Source organism: Clinocottus analis, unplaced genomic scaffold, assembly GCF_023055335.1.
Source record: "Clinocottus analis isolate CAN_PGR_092001 unplaced genomic scaffold, fCliAna1.0.p SCAF_2, whole genome shotgun sequence".
Lineage (NCBI taxonomy): Eukaryota > Metazoa > Chordata > Actinopteri > Perciformes > Cottidae > Clinocottus > Clinocottus analis.
This window is the reverse complement of record NW_027175931.1, coordinates 2,647,998-2,666,205: the sequence shown is the minus strand read 5'-3', so window position 1 is coordinate 2,666,205 and position 18,208 is coordinate 2,647,998. Positions and strand designations below refer to the sequence as shown.

The following is an 18,208-nucleotide window of genomic DNA, read 5'->3' as shown; positions in this document are numbered from 1 at the left end:
ATTATAATAACTTTCGTTCAAATAGAAAGTAAATATTTGGAAAACATGTGCATTACTTTCCATGACACACTAAATCTATTTGTCATGTAAATGAAAGTATATGAAAAAATACATACATCTTTTTTTTCAAAGTATATCTTGGACATGTACATTAAATGAATCATTACATGTTTTGTACTTTAATACATTTTTGTTCCCGGTGTGCTTATTTTTTTTCAGATCTCAACGTTTTAATGCAGTTCACCTCCAGTAATGAAGAGTCATCGGGTGGGAGCAGCTGGATTTACGGATTAAATCCAAGCTAATGGGCGAGCGAGTTTCATTCCCACCCCCCCACCCCCCCTGCATCTAATGCCACTCACCACACAAACACAAGCTCATCATTATGAGCTTAACACTGGGGCTTGTCAGTTGGTGCTCGGATGGTTTCACTGTCACCACACAGTGACCTCGCCCTCGGTGAGATTGCACACAGTGCCGCAATTGTATGGCAAGTCTGAGTCCAGTATTTCAAGGTTTTGTATCACACCTGTAATACCAGATTTAAATCACGAGGCGAGCCGGGCTCCGTTGGAGATAAAAAAAAAAAGAAAAGAAACTGATAATAATAAAAAAAGGGCCTGGCTGAGATGACGGACTCATTGTGCAAACTAGACCATCAGCTCCCAGAGCAGCTGGCCTGGAATCAAATCCAGCGAGAACCGGAGGATTGAAGAAGTGGATGGGTTTAACACAGCGGGGATCACCACTTGCCACTCAGTGTTTGAAAAAAAAAAACCTAAAAAAAAACACTTCAGTTAAGTTTCTTTGCTCCCCTTTTCAGTGAGTCATGAAGGGAAAAAGGGAGTCGAACAAACGCGCCTAGGAGAGTTTAAACGAGGTGATCGGTGACCTTCAGAGGTGCTGGCACCACACAGGCCAAGATGTTTGAGGCACAGCTGTTTTCCCCCTTCTGTTTCCAGTCGTTAATGCTAAGCTAAAAGCTAACGGCCCCCGTTCTATCCACCTTTTTTTTCCATCTCGTCGACTGCAGACGGTGAAATGTCCGTTGCTCGTGAAGTCGGGGAGTTGATCTCGCTGAAACGGAGTCAGTTCCAACTGAAAATGACTCAGAGCTCCCATGCTGTGCCTCCGTGTGTGTGTGTGTGTGTGTGTGTTTGGTGTTGTGTAAGAGCAAGCTTTCGGCACATCTTTTGTGCAAGTCAGGATGTGTGTGTCTGCCCGTCTGCCTTGCTTTTCAGTGACTTCACAGAGAGGCACTCGGCATCAGACGTGTTCATTCGGAGCCTTTTTCTTTCCCTGGTCGTGTCTCCTGCCTCTCTAACCCCCACAGCTTCTATTCTATCTCTGCCATTTTTTTTTCCCACCCCATTTCTGTCTCTGTCTGCATCCAATTCCCTTCGCCGTGTCTCCATCCTGTCCTCCCACGGTCTGCGTCTTCATCCCGTGGGTCTCTCTCTCGCGCTCTCTCCGGACCGGTTGGGGCGTGACGCCGGTCCTAATTGGACGGCACACTGACAGTCAAACAATGCCACTGAATCACCGGGAGGGTTTTCTGCTTGTTAGGCAATAAAAAGGGGAGTACTTGACTCGACTTGGCTGAACTTCCCTTCACTTTGCCTCCCATATTCAGGTGATTTCTGTCTGTGTGTGTGTGTGTGTTGTGTGTGTAGAAGTCAAACTAAGTCAAAGTTAAGTGTGATCATGTGTGTTTACAGCCCCAGAGCCCCAGAGTTTCTTCATAGTCGTGATCGACCCTGTAAAAAGATAACAGATATTGGACGGATGGATTCATATCACCAGTGGAACGGTCATGTATGTCGCTCCATTAATCCACCATTTTGGTGCAGTATCTCCAAAACACACGGGACTTTCACCCAGGCGACCTTTTGTTCTTACCCCGTGTGAAAACAAAAGCAAACGGAGACTTTACACTTTTTTTGTGGCATTGTTCTTTGTGAGTGTTCCTCATGACGTTGTTCCTCGTGACCTTGTTTCTTGTGACGTTGTTTCTCGTGACCTTGTTCTTCGTGACGTTGTTCTTCGGGGCTCAGATCCTCTGACTTTTCCTCTCGCGCCACCAGCATGCAGTGATCCAGTGACATCATCTGTCAGATGCATTGCCACAAACCTTTCTACAAACATTCAAGGTTCCCAGACAATGGAAGATTCATAAATGTTCTTTGACATTTTTTTTTGCTTTAGATGTAAAATATCTCAACAACAATGTTCTTGTGTCCCTGAGGAACCGTTCTCATAACCTCTACAATCCCTTCACTCTTCATCCTGCTTTTTTGAGCCTCTGCATTGCGCTTTTAATTGTCACAGTTTGCATGCTAACCTCGTGAAAAGAACAGGAAAACCTTGTTATTCAGACATGTGGCGCCTGAGAGGTCGCCCTGTGGTATTTTTAGTCGTTTTACATATTTTATTATTACCTGAATCGATTATCGTGTCAAATTATTGTCAAGTGTGTTGTAACTGCCGGCAGCCGTGTCGCCTCGGGGGTCTTTTTGACACTTGACACTAGTGGGTCCCTTACCGCTAAATCCCTCACAGCTCCAACTCTGAATGACAATTACAACTCGCAGGCGGACGTGAATGTTTTCTCCCACTCGACGGCTCATGATTACGACACGAGTGCAGCGTGAGCACGACCTCACGGCGGCTGGAGACTCTCACCGGGCCCACTTGCTCTGCTGCAGCGTTCTTTATGCACACGAGGTGATTAAAGTGGAACAAGAGATATGAAGAAGAGGCTTCAAGCCTCCAAACCATCCAAAGAAAGAAGAACGATAAATTACCAGAACTGAGACATCACAATGAGTTAGTATTTTGTTGATTTGAGTCATCTCAGCTATAATAATTGTCTACTTGGTTAACGTTAGCTAACTTAACGTTAGCTTAGTTAACGTTAGCCTAGTTAACGTTAGCTAGCCTCTACACCGTAGGACTGACAGGAGCCGCGAGAGCGCATCGTTCGATCCGTGTCGGAGTTGGAGATGCATGCAAGTGCGTGTAGCGAGTGGGGCTAGCTTAAGTTGCTATGCTAACAAAATGTCTTTCTCTCACTGTTTCAGAGAAAGCTCCTGGATGAAGCACAACCAACACAATTCATAAAAAAAAGCTAACGCGTTAGCTCAGATGGGATTTCACTTCATGCTAAGAGCTAAGTGACTTGTTTGAGACTTCAAATTCGAACATTTAAACACAGAAACTCTGCGTTAAGATCTGACAGAAGTAACAGGATATGCTAATGTGTTGCATTATGGGGAGTTCCATTTTATCCCAAAGAAAGTTATGAAGACGTCGTGGCCCTTTAAGAAGTGTTGCAGCTTCCTCAGAAATGAGTAATCACTTCAGTGGAAATTAAAAAGTGTTTATTCAAAGCAATAAGACCGCAGAGAAGACGCCAAGAATGAAGTAGGACGAAGGAGGAAATGAATGGATGTAAATGTGAAGACTGCAACAGAAATAAGAGACTTTAATCTTTACACATAACCCAAATATAGATTATAGTGCCCGGATTTTTCTTTTTTTCTTGCAGGATTAAAACTGAAAAACACCCCGCAGCGAGCCAAAAGCCCGACAAAAGAATACGAGAATGAAGCAAAAATGCATTTTCTTCCGTCTCCTACACTGAACTCCTCTCCAGTTTTTAAGAGGTAAACAAAGTGCCAATCATAACGTCTCAGATAATAAAGTGATGCACAAGCAAACACTCCCGCAGCATTTTGTCACTATTCCAGGGACACTTGGCAGCTCCTGCCTTTTATTTTTTAGTCCGACAGGACAAACGTGTCGTCTGACTCAGGCCGGTCCCGCTGGAGCGTCACGTGGAGATGTGATGCCGATAACAGTCCCGGGAATGAGCTGTGAATAAGGTAAGTGTGTGTGTGTGTGTGTGTGTGTGTGTGTTCATCTGGCATTTTTTTGTGTGTGCAGTTCTTTCCTTCCTTTCCGATAGGTGTAAGTTCTGCTTTGCACGTGCACGAGCTGCAGAATATATACACTTATTTTTAGTATTTTTTTTTCAGCCCTCCCATCATTTGTTTTGCGCTTGAGGACCGGAGGCAGCGGGTTGTCTCATCTTTTAGAGTCCGCTGCATCGAGCTTGACGGCTCGCGGCTCAACGTCGCCACCTGGTGGCCGTGAGGTGCAAACGCGTTCATTACAGTTATTACCGTTCATTTGTCCCACATATTAATTAAAGAAAGGGCGCCACGAGTAATTATGGTCATCAACGACGAAGTGTCACATATCGCTGCTGAGACCTGAAGCTCATTTCTGGTCGAGACTGACAGACAATGACAAAGTTATTTATTAAAATGTGTATTTTATTTGTATGGTGTGTGGCTTTGTTGAGGATGTGTGTGTATCTGTGTGTGTTGTGGCTACAGTAAAAGAACATATTTGATTATTTGACCGGATGTGTGTGTGTGTGTGTGTTGCTCTCCCGATTATGTTCCATTTTGTTAATGGAAATTATTTTGAAGAAAAAAAGTCTTAGAACTGAATTTTATTCAATTAAACTGAATTAAAGTCATATTTATGGGATGGAGGGCTTTTACAATCTGCATGACACACTTAGTTCTCATTCACAGTAACTGAATGAATAAAAACGTACTCATGTAATTACCTCCATAATGATGTGCATCGTTTGCCTGTGCTCGTCTAGTGGGAGGGGCTTAAGAGTGGGAGGGGCTTAAGGCAGGAAGGATGAGGGGCTTCTCTAAATTTACCCCGTGGGGATCAACCCCGTGGATCTGTAACCATGACACACACACACACACACACACACACACACACACACACACACACACACACACACACACACACACACACACACACACACACACACACACACACACACACACACACACACACACACACACACACACACACACACACACACACACACACACGGAAGAAGACAGACGGAGCTCTTGCAAATCCATTTTATTGGCTTTTTTTTTTGTCTGGTAGTTTTTACAAAAAAACAGGTATGGAGAGATCGCGCGGGCCGAAGCCCCGCCCCCTTCTGAGGGCTCAGCGGTCCAACGCGGAGAAAAACAAAAACACGTGGCGTCAGGAAAAGGCAACGATTTATTTAAAAAGATAAAAACAACACTGTTTGCCATTCCTCTGAGCACATACACACTCCCTACTGCCTGTCTCACACACACACACACACACACACACAGATACACACACACACACACACACACACACACTTACTGGCACACAACGCAAACATGTGGGTGCAAAAGAATAACCGCTGGATGCAGGGAATAATGCATCACACGGCAGACACAGACACGAGTGGAAGAGGTGCATTGCACCATTATAGTTACAGGCTCGTTTCACCTAAATGCATTGTGGGAATTTGAGTGAAATGACTCCTTTAAAAAAAAAATAATTGTAGCCCCCATCACTAGCTAGCAGCACCCCAAGGACTCAGCTGCTTCCTTCCCCATCTTCCCTCTGATGAGAGAGTGTGTGTGTGTGTGTGTGAAAACGGGAAACAAAGTTCACATTGAGGATTGTCGACGGCTACAGAGGGAGGCGAGAAAGAAGAAACGATCTCACGAGAAAGAGCACAGTTGAGCCGCACGTTTTCTTTCTTCTTCTTCTTCCTCCTTCCGGCCGAGAGGTTTCACCCGGCGACGCTCGCGTTTTTGGGCGACGTTTTGTCGAAAGGGGGAGAGATAGTTTACCCCTTTAGGTATTTACGAGGAAGGCGGCGACGGCGGAAAACACGTATTTGTACCGTTTGACACTCGACATAAAAAAAAAGAAAGAAGCGGAGAGCGAGCAGCAACATCAAACTGACAAACTAGATGTTCTATTTAAAAAAACAACTATAATGCAGTTAATCAGTTAAAAAAAAAACAACTGAACAAGCGGATGAAACCAAGAAAAGAGTCATCGTTTGTGTCTGCTGGGGTCTGCATTGAATTAATGTGCACTTATGAAGAGCATATTTCTGGCCGCTTCCTCCCCACAAGCAGCTCAACTGTGAACACAAGTTTCCAGAGTTGAACTTGGGAGGATTGTCCTCGCCTGGATTCTCCAACTGAGGGGGGATAAACATCATCATGTGATGAGGAGGAAGACGTTTGAAAGAAGGTGCGATAAGCAGAAGGTTGAACCTCTCCTCCACGGAAACAAATCGACTGAACGCGCTTGTTAAAATCTGTTAAATCACATCTATTTATTTATTTTAATTCACAACGTGGGGTCAGTGTTCCACCTGTTTTATTTACATTTCATAAAGTATTTTAAAAACGCTGTTTTGTGGTTCAGTTTGGGGACTTTTTTTGTATCATTTATATATTTTTTTTTTTACAACTCCAACGAAGTGATTGCTCCTCTTTTTTAGGCAAACGGACGCAGACTTGTCTGATTTTTGGTGACGCCGACCACGATAATTTAGGGAGAAGGTTCGCGACACCAGTGTACGAATCTCCATCTCCAGAGCTTGTCTGCTGCTGCTGCTGCCGACACCTCCTCCTCCTCTTCTTCTTCTTCTTCATCTTCCTCCTCCTCCTCCTCCTCTTCCTCCGTTTCCTTCTACCTGAAGCACCCGTCCCCTTGAGATACTTCTTTGTATTTCTGGTCCTGTACTTGTACTCTTGATGTGATGGATGCAGGGGAAGAACACTGCACGGTGTAAATAAAATGTGTTATTAAGGGGGTGGTTCTTATCGCCACTAGGTAGTAAGGGTTGGAATTACTGTACGTCCTCTTCCACTATTAGTATTGTTAGAGGCAGAATATACCGCAACTCTCGACTTCAGCACTCGGAGCTCCCAGAAGCGTCGCAAATAAGCGAAGGGAGAGAAAAAAAAGAAAAAGAAAAGAGGATGGAATAAAACTATAAATAGGGCAACCCATTTCTTTGCCTCTGCTAAACCCCGGCCCCCAAACCAATGTGAGGAACATCCCTCTCTCTTTCTCTCTAACCCCCTGCTGTGGTTACAGAATAAAAACTTAATTTAAACAAGCGCTGGAACAAAAAGGTCACGGTGGCGTCTCCGTCCTCTTTCGGTGAGCAGGCTGGTGTGCAGTCGTTCTTTAATTCTTTCCTCTCTCTCTTCGAACAAGGGAGGGCGGGTGGGGGGGGGTCAGGGTTACATACACAGTCTACGTAGAGAGGAAAGGGGGGCGGGGGGGAGGAGGGAAGGCTTTAACCGTTCAGGAGGTAGACCACCAGCTCGTAGGTGCACATCATGATGGCGGTGTTGGGGATCTGCCGCACCAGGTGCGTGGTGAGGCCGCGGTACAGCGCGCGGTAGCCCTCCTCCCGGGGCACCGTGGTTAGAGTCTGGAAGAAGGAGTTGTACTTGGTGCCCTCCTCGCGTAGCCGAGTCCGGATCACTTCTGCAACGGGGCGAGGAAAAGGAAGCGTTAAAAATAAAAATAAAATATAGTTAGCCTATATTGAGTATACGCCTCTGGTTGTATAGAAGTCTATGCTTCATGTGTTAAAGCTGCATTCTCTCTCCTGACCACCAGGGGGAGACTCCTCTGGTTGTATAGAAGTCTATGCTTCATGTGTTCAAGCTCCATTCTCTCTCCTGACCTCCTCTGGTTGTATAGAAGTCTATAACGCCCCTCTACCCGGCACAAAACCCTTACCATGAGGATAAGCGATAGTCGTGGCACACGTCTTGGAGGTGGCGGCGGCGAGCATCATCCCGATGAAGTCCGAGGCGTCCTTGGACGTCTCCTCCTCCTCGTCCATGTTCTGCGGCGCCTTGGCCTCCAGGAGGCGCCGCTTGATGTTCTCGTAGATCACAAAGTGGACCACAGTCTCTGAGATGCCGGCGTAGGACGCCGACATTCCCCGGTAGAAGCCCCGCAGGCCGTCCGCCTGATAGACGCGCCGCACGCACTCGAACGCGCTCATCCGCCGCTCGCCCCGATTCCTGAGGACGGGGGAAAAGGTCGGGTCACGGAGCACAACGACGATAACAACCGCCGGTTGCGTGTAAAACACAAGCGTGCTCGGGCAGCGGCGGGGATAGCGGCAAGGACACACGGCAGCAGGGGATTTTATGAAGCCGTCTGGCATCGAGCCGCCGAGCTGGTCCGCAAATTTCACAGTGTGGAGATTTGCATCAAATATTTTTGGGACAGCTGTTTTTTTACAATACGAGAGCCGGTCCACAGGGCTTTTGCACTAATGAAAAAATGCGCTGATAGGTACTGTTGGTCTGTCATAACTTTGGGGAAGCTCTCCCTCCCTCCCTTCCTCCCTCCCTCACCCCTCCCTCTCTCCCCCGGGTGTCACATTTACCTGGCGTCCAGCTGGAGGCGGGTCTTTATGAGCCATATTGGATTGGTCGCTGTGATGGCTGTAAAACCTGCGGAGAAAAGACATCATGTTCACGCTGCAGACATGTTGGCTCAAGCGCAACGACGGAGAAAAGTTGTGTCAACGATGAGTGTGTGTGTGTGTGTGTTGGTGTGGGAGCAACTGAATGCATCGAAAACAAAGCAAAACGCGAGGGTCAGATCTGAATACTCACGCGGACCCTCCTGCCCTTGAGAACAAGGAGAGCTACAGTAGCATCGAAAGCTTAAAACAGACACAGACTTGTGTGGCAAAAAGAACCAGCACCATCATCATCATCATCATCATCTTCACACAGGAAATGACACGACATATTTCAACCTCAAAGGAGCGAAAAAAAATCCTCGTTTTAGAGTCGCATCGTTATATTCATACTACGTTGTGCAGTATAAATGTTGTAGTTTTGACTTTCCGTGTCGTCGTCGTTTCACAGCTCTAGTTACTGTTTAACTTTCAGCCATAATAATAAAAAAGAAGCTTATCCGACACGTCGTTAAAGATTAAACCAGTGGTTCCCAGACATGTTGTGTCGGTGGAGCTCTGTGGAGGTCAGAGAGTCGTACCGGCGTCACAGGAGGAGGGGTATTAAATATCAATATATATATATACACACACACACACACACACACACACACACACTGGTGAGACTACTAAACGTATGAATGGAATGAGAGCAGCCATTGTTGCTGGCTGTGGCCAGTCACCCGCTCCAACAACCAGTTAAACCAGTAGGATGACCTTGTGGTTGTTGGCCTCGACCAGCCGGTCGTGTTGCCGTTCACGTCATCATTTTATAGCTATTAAAAAGTGAGAAATCGGCATTATTTAGCTCCAGTTATGGCTTTAAAAAACATGTGAACTGAGGTCGCAGTGACCTTTGACCTTTGTCATGAAATTTCAAGAGCCGACGCGTCCGCGACAAAGTACACAACTAATACGACAAAATGAAAGTAACTCCATTACATCGACGCAAAAATGTGCACAAAAAAGAAAGATTTTGGGCGTGTGAAGCAAGAAGAAGAAGAAGAAGAAGAAGAAGAAGAAGAAGAGAAACGGCGTCTCAATACGTCAGTGTTGCATTAAGATGTTTACTTAAAGCAGGCGCAGAACCCCAGGAACACAAACCCTTTAAACCGGGTTCCTCCTGCAGAAAGAAAAGTCCTGACGCGCTGCAACGTGTGCAAAGAGTCAGTCTTTGATCCCTTTTTTACCAACTGTATCGGTCATTTTTGTAGCATAATTACATAAATCAGTGCCTTGTAATCCGCTGCCCCCCCTTCACGGTTCAGTCCGAGGCAGAAAACCAGCTCAAAGGTTGCCGCGCGTCACCGTCACGGACGAGAATAATCCTCCGACTGTCGACTCCTCGCCACCTGTCGGCCCGGCTCAGAGCGGAGCGCCGCCGGAGGAGACGGCGACCTTGAGGCCGCGTTGTCGAATAAAAAAAAATATTTAAAAAACGCCCGGAGTCACGGCGAGCTAAATAAAACGAGGTCACCGCCGTGAACCCGGTCAAGACTCACCCACGGGTGCTATAAATACACACACGAGCGCGCGGTGTAACTGGCGTTCCCAGCTGGGTCGCGGTGACACCAGAGCAGTCGACCTTTGGCACACAAAGAATCAAGAGACTCGCAAAACTGTATTTAAAAACACAGACTTTTCCTTTTTAATTAAGCCGTTTCGAGATAGTTTGAGTGAGTTTAACCCGTTCGGCCTCTTTTCCTGCAATCAACGTGCCTCATAACCCGCCGCTGCATCCCTGCATTGTGTGTATTGTTGCAGAAGTCGATGCTCATCTTTCTAAAAAGATGCTTCACTAGTCTGCGGGATGATTTTATAGCACCGAACAATACTTTTATTTAAACTCTGGAACTCATTTCTGATTCGTTTTGCTCATATCATGCTGGATGTTTATAGTTACGATCAAAATATCTTTTAAAAGTGATTGTTTTTGTGCAGATATACATTTTTTCCCCCCCCCACAAGACTTTGCTGAACAAATACAGACAATAAACACGAGTATTTTAATTAATTTGGAGTTCCTACAACCAGAACTCATCCTTTCATTAAAGCAAAAAAAAAGAAAGTTTTATGTGTCTTAGTTTTTTAACAGGGCAACGTTGCTCCAGTTTCAGACGACTCACTTGTTTTATTTACTGTAACAACGTCGCTTGGCGGTCAAGCTGTACACAAAGGTGTGTAACGAGCACAAAGGTGTGTAACGAGCACAAAGGTGTGTAACGAGCACAAAGGTGTGTAACGAGCACAGAGGGGCAGCGTGAAGCGAAGTGGGAGTTGTTCTCACCTCGTCAGAAGACAATCGGTGCAAAACCAGTTCAACCGCCGCTGAGCACGAGGCGATCACGCTGTGACGGCGTGTTTAAAAAGCCTGCCGTGGCAGTGAACGACACACACACACGCACACAGACACACACATATTTATATATAGTTACCTGCCATTCCCGCCGACACCATGTGCACCTGCGTGGAGTCGGGCTCCAGGACGCCGTTCAGCTTCTCTTTGGCGGTGGAGTAGGCAGCAAAGTAGATCGCTCTGTCGGGAGTGAAAACATAAGAAGAAGAAAAAGGTGTGTTTCTGTTACAACACGAAGCCAAACGAGTCACATGACGTGTGTTTTTGGAGGGCCAACTATTCACCTCCAGTTGCGATGCGGCGTATTAATTGAAAAACGTGTTAAACTGTTCGGCTTAACGAGCTTAAAAGAAACGCGTTGGGTGTGAAGCCAACGAGGCTGTTTATTCTCTCTCATAGCCTCATTTTAAAAAAGGTCATAATGATCCCGTTCATGTCTTAATACAACAGTTTTCTCTCTCTCTCTCTCTCTTTCTCTCGCTTCACCCCGTTAACGGCACACTGTGCCGCCCGGCTCGTTTGTCAGACTCGTTAGCGGCGCTTAGAGCTCATCAGTCACGCCAGAAGACGGCGTTTTGTGCGTCGCGCTCCATCTGGAGATCTGCGTCTCCCGTCAGCGGTCGAGTTACCGACAAGAAAAACACTCCACGCTCGCTCGGCGGCCCGGCGGCCATTAAGCCCCGTCGCCACCGTTATTTCTGATTAATGAGCGGGACCTGAATGTCGTTGCCCGGCGGCGCAGTCGATTACGGCTGAAATCTGTTCGCCGCTTGAACGCTGTGCAGAGGAAAAGCCACGAAGACCAACAAGGACCGAACGAGCGTGTCGTCCTTGTTGCTCTCCGAGTAACCGCAGAGAGCCCCGCTGGCGGTTACACAATGGCCGCTGCTCCTGACAGACAAGACAAACAGCGTGTCCAGCGCTAGAAACAGAGCTGGAACAAGAACAGCTGATCTCTCTCTGCACAGAAGAGACGAGCGCAGCGCTTCTTTGGCACAATTACTGTTAAGGTTTTTAGAAATACCGGACCAGACGGCAAAACACTGGTGTTGCGGTGCATTAAGTAACTATAGGAAGCAGTTTGCGGGACATTTGATGTGATCTAACTGCCAGTCTGGCACCGATGTACGAGAATAGAAACTTCTTTCAATATAATGGAGTTCAGTTTAAGTAAAATAAAACGACTATCAATAAGTACGAGCTAAAAGTTCCAGGTATCCGACAAAAACAACACAAACTGAACATTACAGGCGCCGACGGCTCCGTTCTTTACGCACTCGCTCAGGTTTGTTATTTCAGAATCAGTCAGCAAATGAAACATTGTAACGTTTTTAAAAAAAAAGTGCGATGACTTTGCAACAATGTTGCCACGTTTGAGCCGCAGGAATTCACTTTCAGTAGAAATCGATTGCGAAGAACAAATCGCCGACTCAGCAGAAGAGTCTTTCTTTAAGACGGCACAAAGAGAAAGCTTGATAAAAGATGAATATAAAAAGACGATGGCGGCAGCTTACCTGGAAGGTGCCACGCCCACCAAGTTTGGCCCCAAGCCCCTGAAGAGAGAGCGAGGTCCTTCTTTCTCCAAGATCAACCTGAAGGCAACAAGACAAAGTACATTACAAGCGTTTCCCTTTCTTCCTCTCCCAGTGATGTAATATTCAGTTACAACTCAAAGTAACTTGAGAACAGTCAACATTGTGTAAACAAATAGCCTTTCTTCTTTAAAATACATTCGCAGCGAAACAATTAGCATTTATTTGTTTGTTTGACGTTGGCGGCAGCGGACGAGGAGTAAACAAACAAATAGGAGTTACTTTAATTTCCTGATATACTTGTGTGTGTCCTCTGACTTTTCCCTCAAGCCAATGTAATACTTAGCACTGGCATGCAGCCATGACACCTCTATGTACACAAGATGATCCCTGAGCCATCATGAAGCCACAAGCGTTCCCGTCCTTCCACTTTTGGAAAGACCTTTCGCCCACATTCAAAGCTAAAAAAAACCAAACAACACAGTGGGCACCTATGAATAGACAAATTGTCGACACTAATGCACCACGGTGAGTCCTGAGCGCTGATGGATGTCGAGGGACTCGTTTTAGACTCTAACGCGAAGGCGATCAGGAGATAAAATAAGATTTGAAGACGGCCGTGTGCCGCGTTAACAAAAAGAAACTGCCAGAAAACTAAAAAGTTACAACGAAAATTTGACGTTGGCTGCTTTTATTCTGTACATTTAGTATTCAAGTGTGTGTGTGTGTGTGTGTGTGTGTGCGATTAATCATTTCTCTCCATCACAGCATCTCACCTCCCAGTCATCCTGCTGTGAGGCTCAGTTGTTTACTTTAAATGTTGATAATAAGCGGCCATAAAAAAACTGAGTTGAAGTGCCAGACAGCGAGGTCGTTAGGGAATAAGTACAAGAGGATTGTCGCTGCCCGTGTCATTAATATTAATGATCTATGGGCGGTTTATTGCCGTAGCGCCGCTGCCAACATTAGCGTTGAGGTGTGGCCGCTTCCCATCCTGCAGGTAGACATCGTGATGATGATGATTATTGTTTTGTGTTTAATACACGCGTAAGCTCCGTCCTGTGACGTAAAGACAGTTTGTCGTAACGTTTGTGAATATATATAACGAACGACACGTATTTTGTCTTGAAAATCGGCTCCTTTTCATTCACCGAATATGATTTTTGATGCGTGTACATAACTCAAACAGTTGACTTTACCGCAGTGCCTGTGCCTTTTTGTTTGGGTGCCAGCTGCAGTGATAATGATCCACAATGATGACGTAGAAAAACCTTCAAATTTGACTTGAAAACTAGGTGCGCCGAGTCTTTCACTTAAAGTCCTGCAGGCAATCTTTGCAAAATAAACAGATTATTTAAGAAACATGAACACATTGTCAGGAAAAGGGGAGGCTCATCTAACTTTACCCGTTAGACCCGTTACAGTCTGGTCAAATAAACATCTCACCTCCCCCCGTCTACCAAAGCAACATGACTGCGTTTTGTCTCAGTGAGGATGCCACTCAATAAAAAAGACAGTGGGGCTTCTAGCGTTTGGTTGCAGCGATGCATTGTGGGGGAAAAATGTGGTTGAAATGCATAAAGTCAGGACGACACCGCCAGTCGACAGGACCAAGCCTCTACTGCTACAGAGATTGGCACACTTTAGAAGCGGCGCGGCGCCATCAAACAAGCTTTTTCCAGCGGCTCAGAGCAGCCAGGACATGTTCTCCTCCTGACGGAGCAGATCTTATTTCCTACGAGACAACAACAAAACCCAAAAAGGCTGCTGAAAAAAATAAGAAGGCCCTGTCAACTAGAAAAATTCAAAATGCAAGTTGGATTTGTAATTTAAAAAAACAAACAGTTTGGCTGCAAAGCGACCGCCGTCTGCTCCGTGTAGAGTTTCCACCTCAGGGTGAGGAGTTGGGTTTAAGGGAGAGATTTGGCCTCGGCTGAGGAACGTCAGCCAAACATCAAAACAACAACAACAACAACAACAACAACACGGTGCCTGCTGAGGAAGGAACCACAGCTCTGCAGGAGGAGGAACCCTCCCAACGTCAACAAGTCATTCAGGGTGAAAACTTAAATAATCCCCTTTAGGCATCACTGTTCACTGAGGTGTAAGTCCAGGTATTTATTTGATGACGCCGCGATTATTCATCACAATTCTTACTAGATTTTCAGGGACAATATATGTTTATTGCACTTTCACAGTTGTAGAAACGAGAGCGCTGCTTTCCCGCTGCAAAGAAAGACTCAAACTGAGGTTCTTCGTCACTTGTTTTGCCCGTCTGCTCCGTGTTGTGTGATGCAACGGAGCTCAGGCGAGCTGAACACAGTAGTTCAGTGTGTTGCTCTCCTTCCTCTGGTCTGCAGCCGCAACATTCAGGAGTGTTTTCACTAAGCTGGAGGGTGTGTGTGTGTGTGTGTGTGTGTGTGTGTGTGTGCGTGCAACGGCATGACAGCTCCCCAAATAGTGGAGCCAAGAGAAATCTTAACCCGCGCTGCCCGGTGGCTGGCTGTTAGCTCAGGGAGCGCTCGATTGTGCGGCGCCGATTTGCTATGTAGAAATTGAGCGTTTCCTGTTGTTGAAACATGATTTTGCTACATTTAAAAACACACAGATACATTCTAATCCTGCCATATCTTTTGCAGTAATAAAAGAAAGAACCGATAGGAGCACAGATATGTACAGACACAGATGTACGGATACGACAGTGTGACGGTGATAAAACGCTGTTGAACACCCACTTGAGGCAGTGCATGGGGCCCGGCGGGGACATGCGGGCCACGCTGGCCCCGTTGACGGTGCTGAGCTGGACCTCATAGAGGGTGATGGAGGACGACTGCAGGCGGGTCTTCACGACTTCCAGCGGACAGGTCAAGATGGCTCCTACCGTGCCCCCACATCTAAAAAGGAGAAGACAGGGAGATGGAAAGAGGTGGCGGTGACGTAAGCAAACAAGTCTCAGCTGACAAAACAAAAAAACGTAGCTTCCTCGTCGGACACGGGACGGTTCGAACGCGTATAAAACGACGGCGCGTTTGGTGGAATTCTCGGGATCCCCGGCATGTAGACGGGGAAATAGCAGCGTGGGAACACAGAGCCGGTCAGGAATGCTTTGTGTTTTTTTTCGGGGCGGATACAACAACAACAAGCTTCTGTTCGGTGACACACCAGCTGTTGCTTTTTTTCATATATACAAATTAACCAAACGGAAATCACAGATGAGCTGCAATTAAATCCAGTCAAAGTTTTTACACCTACAAAAAAAAAAAATAATCATAAAACTATGATGCAAGACGTGAAGCTCAACCTGACGCCCTTTACAAACAAAGTCAGGGCCATTCGGGTGGGTCGGTGGGTATAACGCCGCTCTTATCAGCGATAGCGCGGCCTCAACCGGTTGATGACCAGCTCGAGTATTTCAGGTATTTCTTGGACGGCACGTGTCGAGAAAACAGATAGGAGCGAGAACTCCATAGTCCACCACCCGCATGATGAAAGATGAATGAACTGGAGCCTGACGGGTCGGCGCAGAACCAAGAGGAGGTCGAAAAGCGACGGCAGTTATCTTTAGATGAGGTTAATTTTCAAATCGGCACCAGAGAAGAAATACAAATTCCTGCCAACACGGCAGTAGACGGATGAGCGAGGGGGTCAGACAGCTAAAGTACAAACAGTCGCCGCATTTTAACTTACTATGCGAAAAAAACAGTTGAAACACTATTTACTCTCGTCATCCCAATACACTCCAGTGCATTCCTCACATGATAGAGTCACTGCTGCTGTTGACTACTTTTTTTTACATAAAAGTGCTCATTTTCCCCTCAAAAGAAATGAATCACTTCACATCTCAGCTCATTACCTGGATGTTCTGCTGCTGGAGGCCAGAAGGAAATGACTCTGCACCATTATAATTTCTGCAATGGGATGCTGTTGCACATATATTCTGAGGCCGTGTGCACAGAATACAACACAACAACATGCATCACTTTGTTCCGATTGACCTTTAGGTGACAGGGTGATTTGTTTGTTTTTTCATGCACTTTGATGCTTCTCCAAAAATCCCAGAGTGCGACTAATGAGCTAATGTTAAAAAGTTTGCACACAAATGAAATGTCATAACGTCATGTGCACACACACACACACACACAAACACACGCTTATACAAAAACCAGAAATTGTAATGCATACGTAATTAGAAACGTCATTGCAACTTGTGACATTGAACGCAACTCAATGGGGACAAGTGTTTAGCTTAACGGACATCTGATGCAAAATCTTTAGGTTACAACTAAATAAACAAACCCCCTACTAGCACACACACACACACACACATGCTGCGAAGCTACAACTGGTTAGCAACGGCAGTTGGCCCTGTGCGTGCAGTTATAGCTAGCTCAGCCGTTGCTACGTCTTTTTTCTTCTTCTTCCCCCTTCTCAAAAACCACGAGGGCAGAAAATCCACTCACCCTCCTGCGAACAGATGAACCAAGGTGTCTCTCTGACTCATTGTGGATCATATTCGGGAACCGTCCACGGGGGCGCCACGCGGGGAGGGAGGGTGGTGATGGTGGGTTGGGTGTTTGGGGGGCGAAAAAAAAGCAACAAAAAAAACGGGAAGACACGGGAGACTAGTGACCCCCAACCTAGCGAGGAACCGATAGTCTGTGTTGTGGTGGAGGTCAGTTGCGTGGAGGAAGGGAGGAGGGACCGACCGAGGATATGTAACAGCTAGCTAGCTAGCGTTCGCGGGGAAAAGCTAACGGGGTTTCCGGTGTTAAAAGTCGATGTCAGGGCGACATGTTTGCCTCCCGATTTGTTTGGGAAACGGACGCTTTCACGGCGGCGCGCGGTGTCTAACGACGGTGGGTGTAAATCCGTCCTTAGCGGCGAAAGCAGTCGTGTGACTGTGCGCTAACGCGGCCTCGGTCACGTTGACGTGCCTCGCCTCCTTTCCTCTGGAAGACCCTGCGGTCCGGGACGCTGTGTTTATCGGCGAATGGGAAGCCGCAAAACAGAGGCGCTGATTGGTCGAGGTCCGGTCCCAGCGCGTGCACGCCCCTCCCCCAACACGTCACTACTCCGTCACGTGACGTCGCTTTTATTTTGAAAAGGGTGGGGGCGGATGAGCTCTCGGGATCGCGGCGTGACAGAATATATATATATATATATATATATATATATATATATATATATATATATATATATATATATATATATATATATATATATATATAAATATATATATTTATATATTTATATATATATTATATTTATATATATATATATTATATTTATATATTGTATATATATGTGTGTATATATATGGATATATATACATACATATATATATATATTATATATATATATATATATATATATATATATATATATATATATATATATATATATATATATATATATATATATATATATATATGTAAATCCATAAACTTCTGTAAAAGCTACTCAACAGCCTCATAACGTACAGTATCTTGGTCTGTTATGTTCTATGTTGTCGTTATGGTGACTGTGGTTGCAGGACAAAACATGTTGAATTAACATCATAATGTATCTGTATTTGCAGTACTTTGGAGCCATACATGCATACTGCTTCAAAATTTGCACCGAGGCTCCAGGAAGCTGAGTAGTGTGACCTACCGATTACATTTTCTATTAAATTGCTCAGCAGAATCGAGCTATTACGCAGTCGGGACAAAACCAGTTTGTGCATGTGCCACATGGCCAGGACTGTGAAACTTCCCATGAGTTTAATAATCTAAGTGGTGCAAATGTCTACGCACTGGCCTCTCCCATGTTACGTAACACTACCGGACTCACAAAGTTTATAAAAGAAAGGGCCGATTGTTGCAGCGTTTAAATATAAGCTTATGTTTGACATGCAAGATATGATGCATTTAGACACTGGGGGGAAAAAAGTAAAATGTT

The 18,208-nt window shown here is 45.7% G+C and overlaps 1 protein-coding gene across 1 annotated transcript; it reads right to left on the bottom strand.

Annotated features, from left to right (window-relative positions):
- Positions 1-4,944: 4,944 nt before the first annotated feature.
- LOC137790915 (solute carrier family 25 member 36-A-like) lies at positions 4,945-17,258 on the bottom strand. The gene is made up of 7 exons (XM_068585507.1): positions 16,729-17,258; positions 15,004-15,162; positions 12,251-12,328; positions 10,816-10,916; positions 8,303-8,369; positions 7,642-7,931; positions 4,945-7,383 (listed from the first exon to the last, which is right to left on the bottom strand). The coding sequence occupies exons 1-7, from the start codon at positions 16,767-16,769 to the stop codon at positions 7,190-7,192; spliced, it is 930 nt and encodes a 309-aa protein (XP_068441608.1). The 5' UTR covers positions 16,770-17,258; the 3' UTR covers positions 4,945-7,189.
- Between the last annotated feature and the right edge of the window lie 950 nt (positions 17,259-18,208).

What these genes read in the sequence shown, in the direction of transcription:
- LOC137790915 (XM_068585507.1), bottom strand. Translation starts at nt 16,769, where the DNA reads ATGAGTCAGAGAGACACCTTGGTTCATCTGTTCGCAGGAGG. An exon ending in GGTGTCGGCGGGAATGGCAG is followed by an intron (nt 8,370 to 10,815) that starts GTAACTATATAT and finishes TTTTCTCCGCAG; the next exon opens with GTTTTACAGCCATCACAGCG. An exon ending in CGCCTCCAGCTGGACGCCAG is followed by an intron (nt 7,932 to 8,302) that starts GTAAATGTGACA and finishes CCCCGTCCTCAG; the next exon opens with GAATCGGGGCGAGCGGCGGA.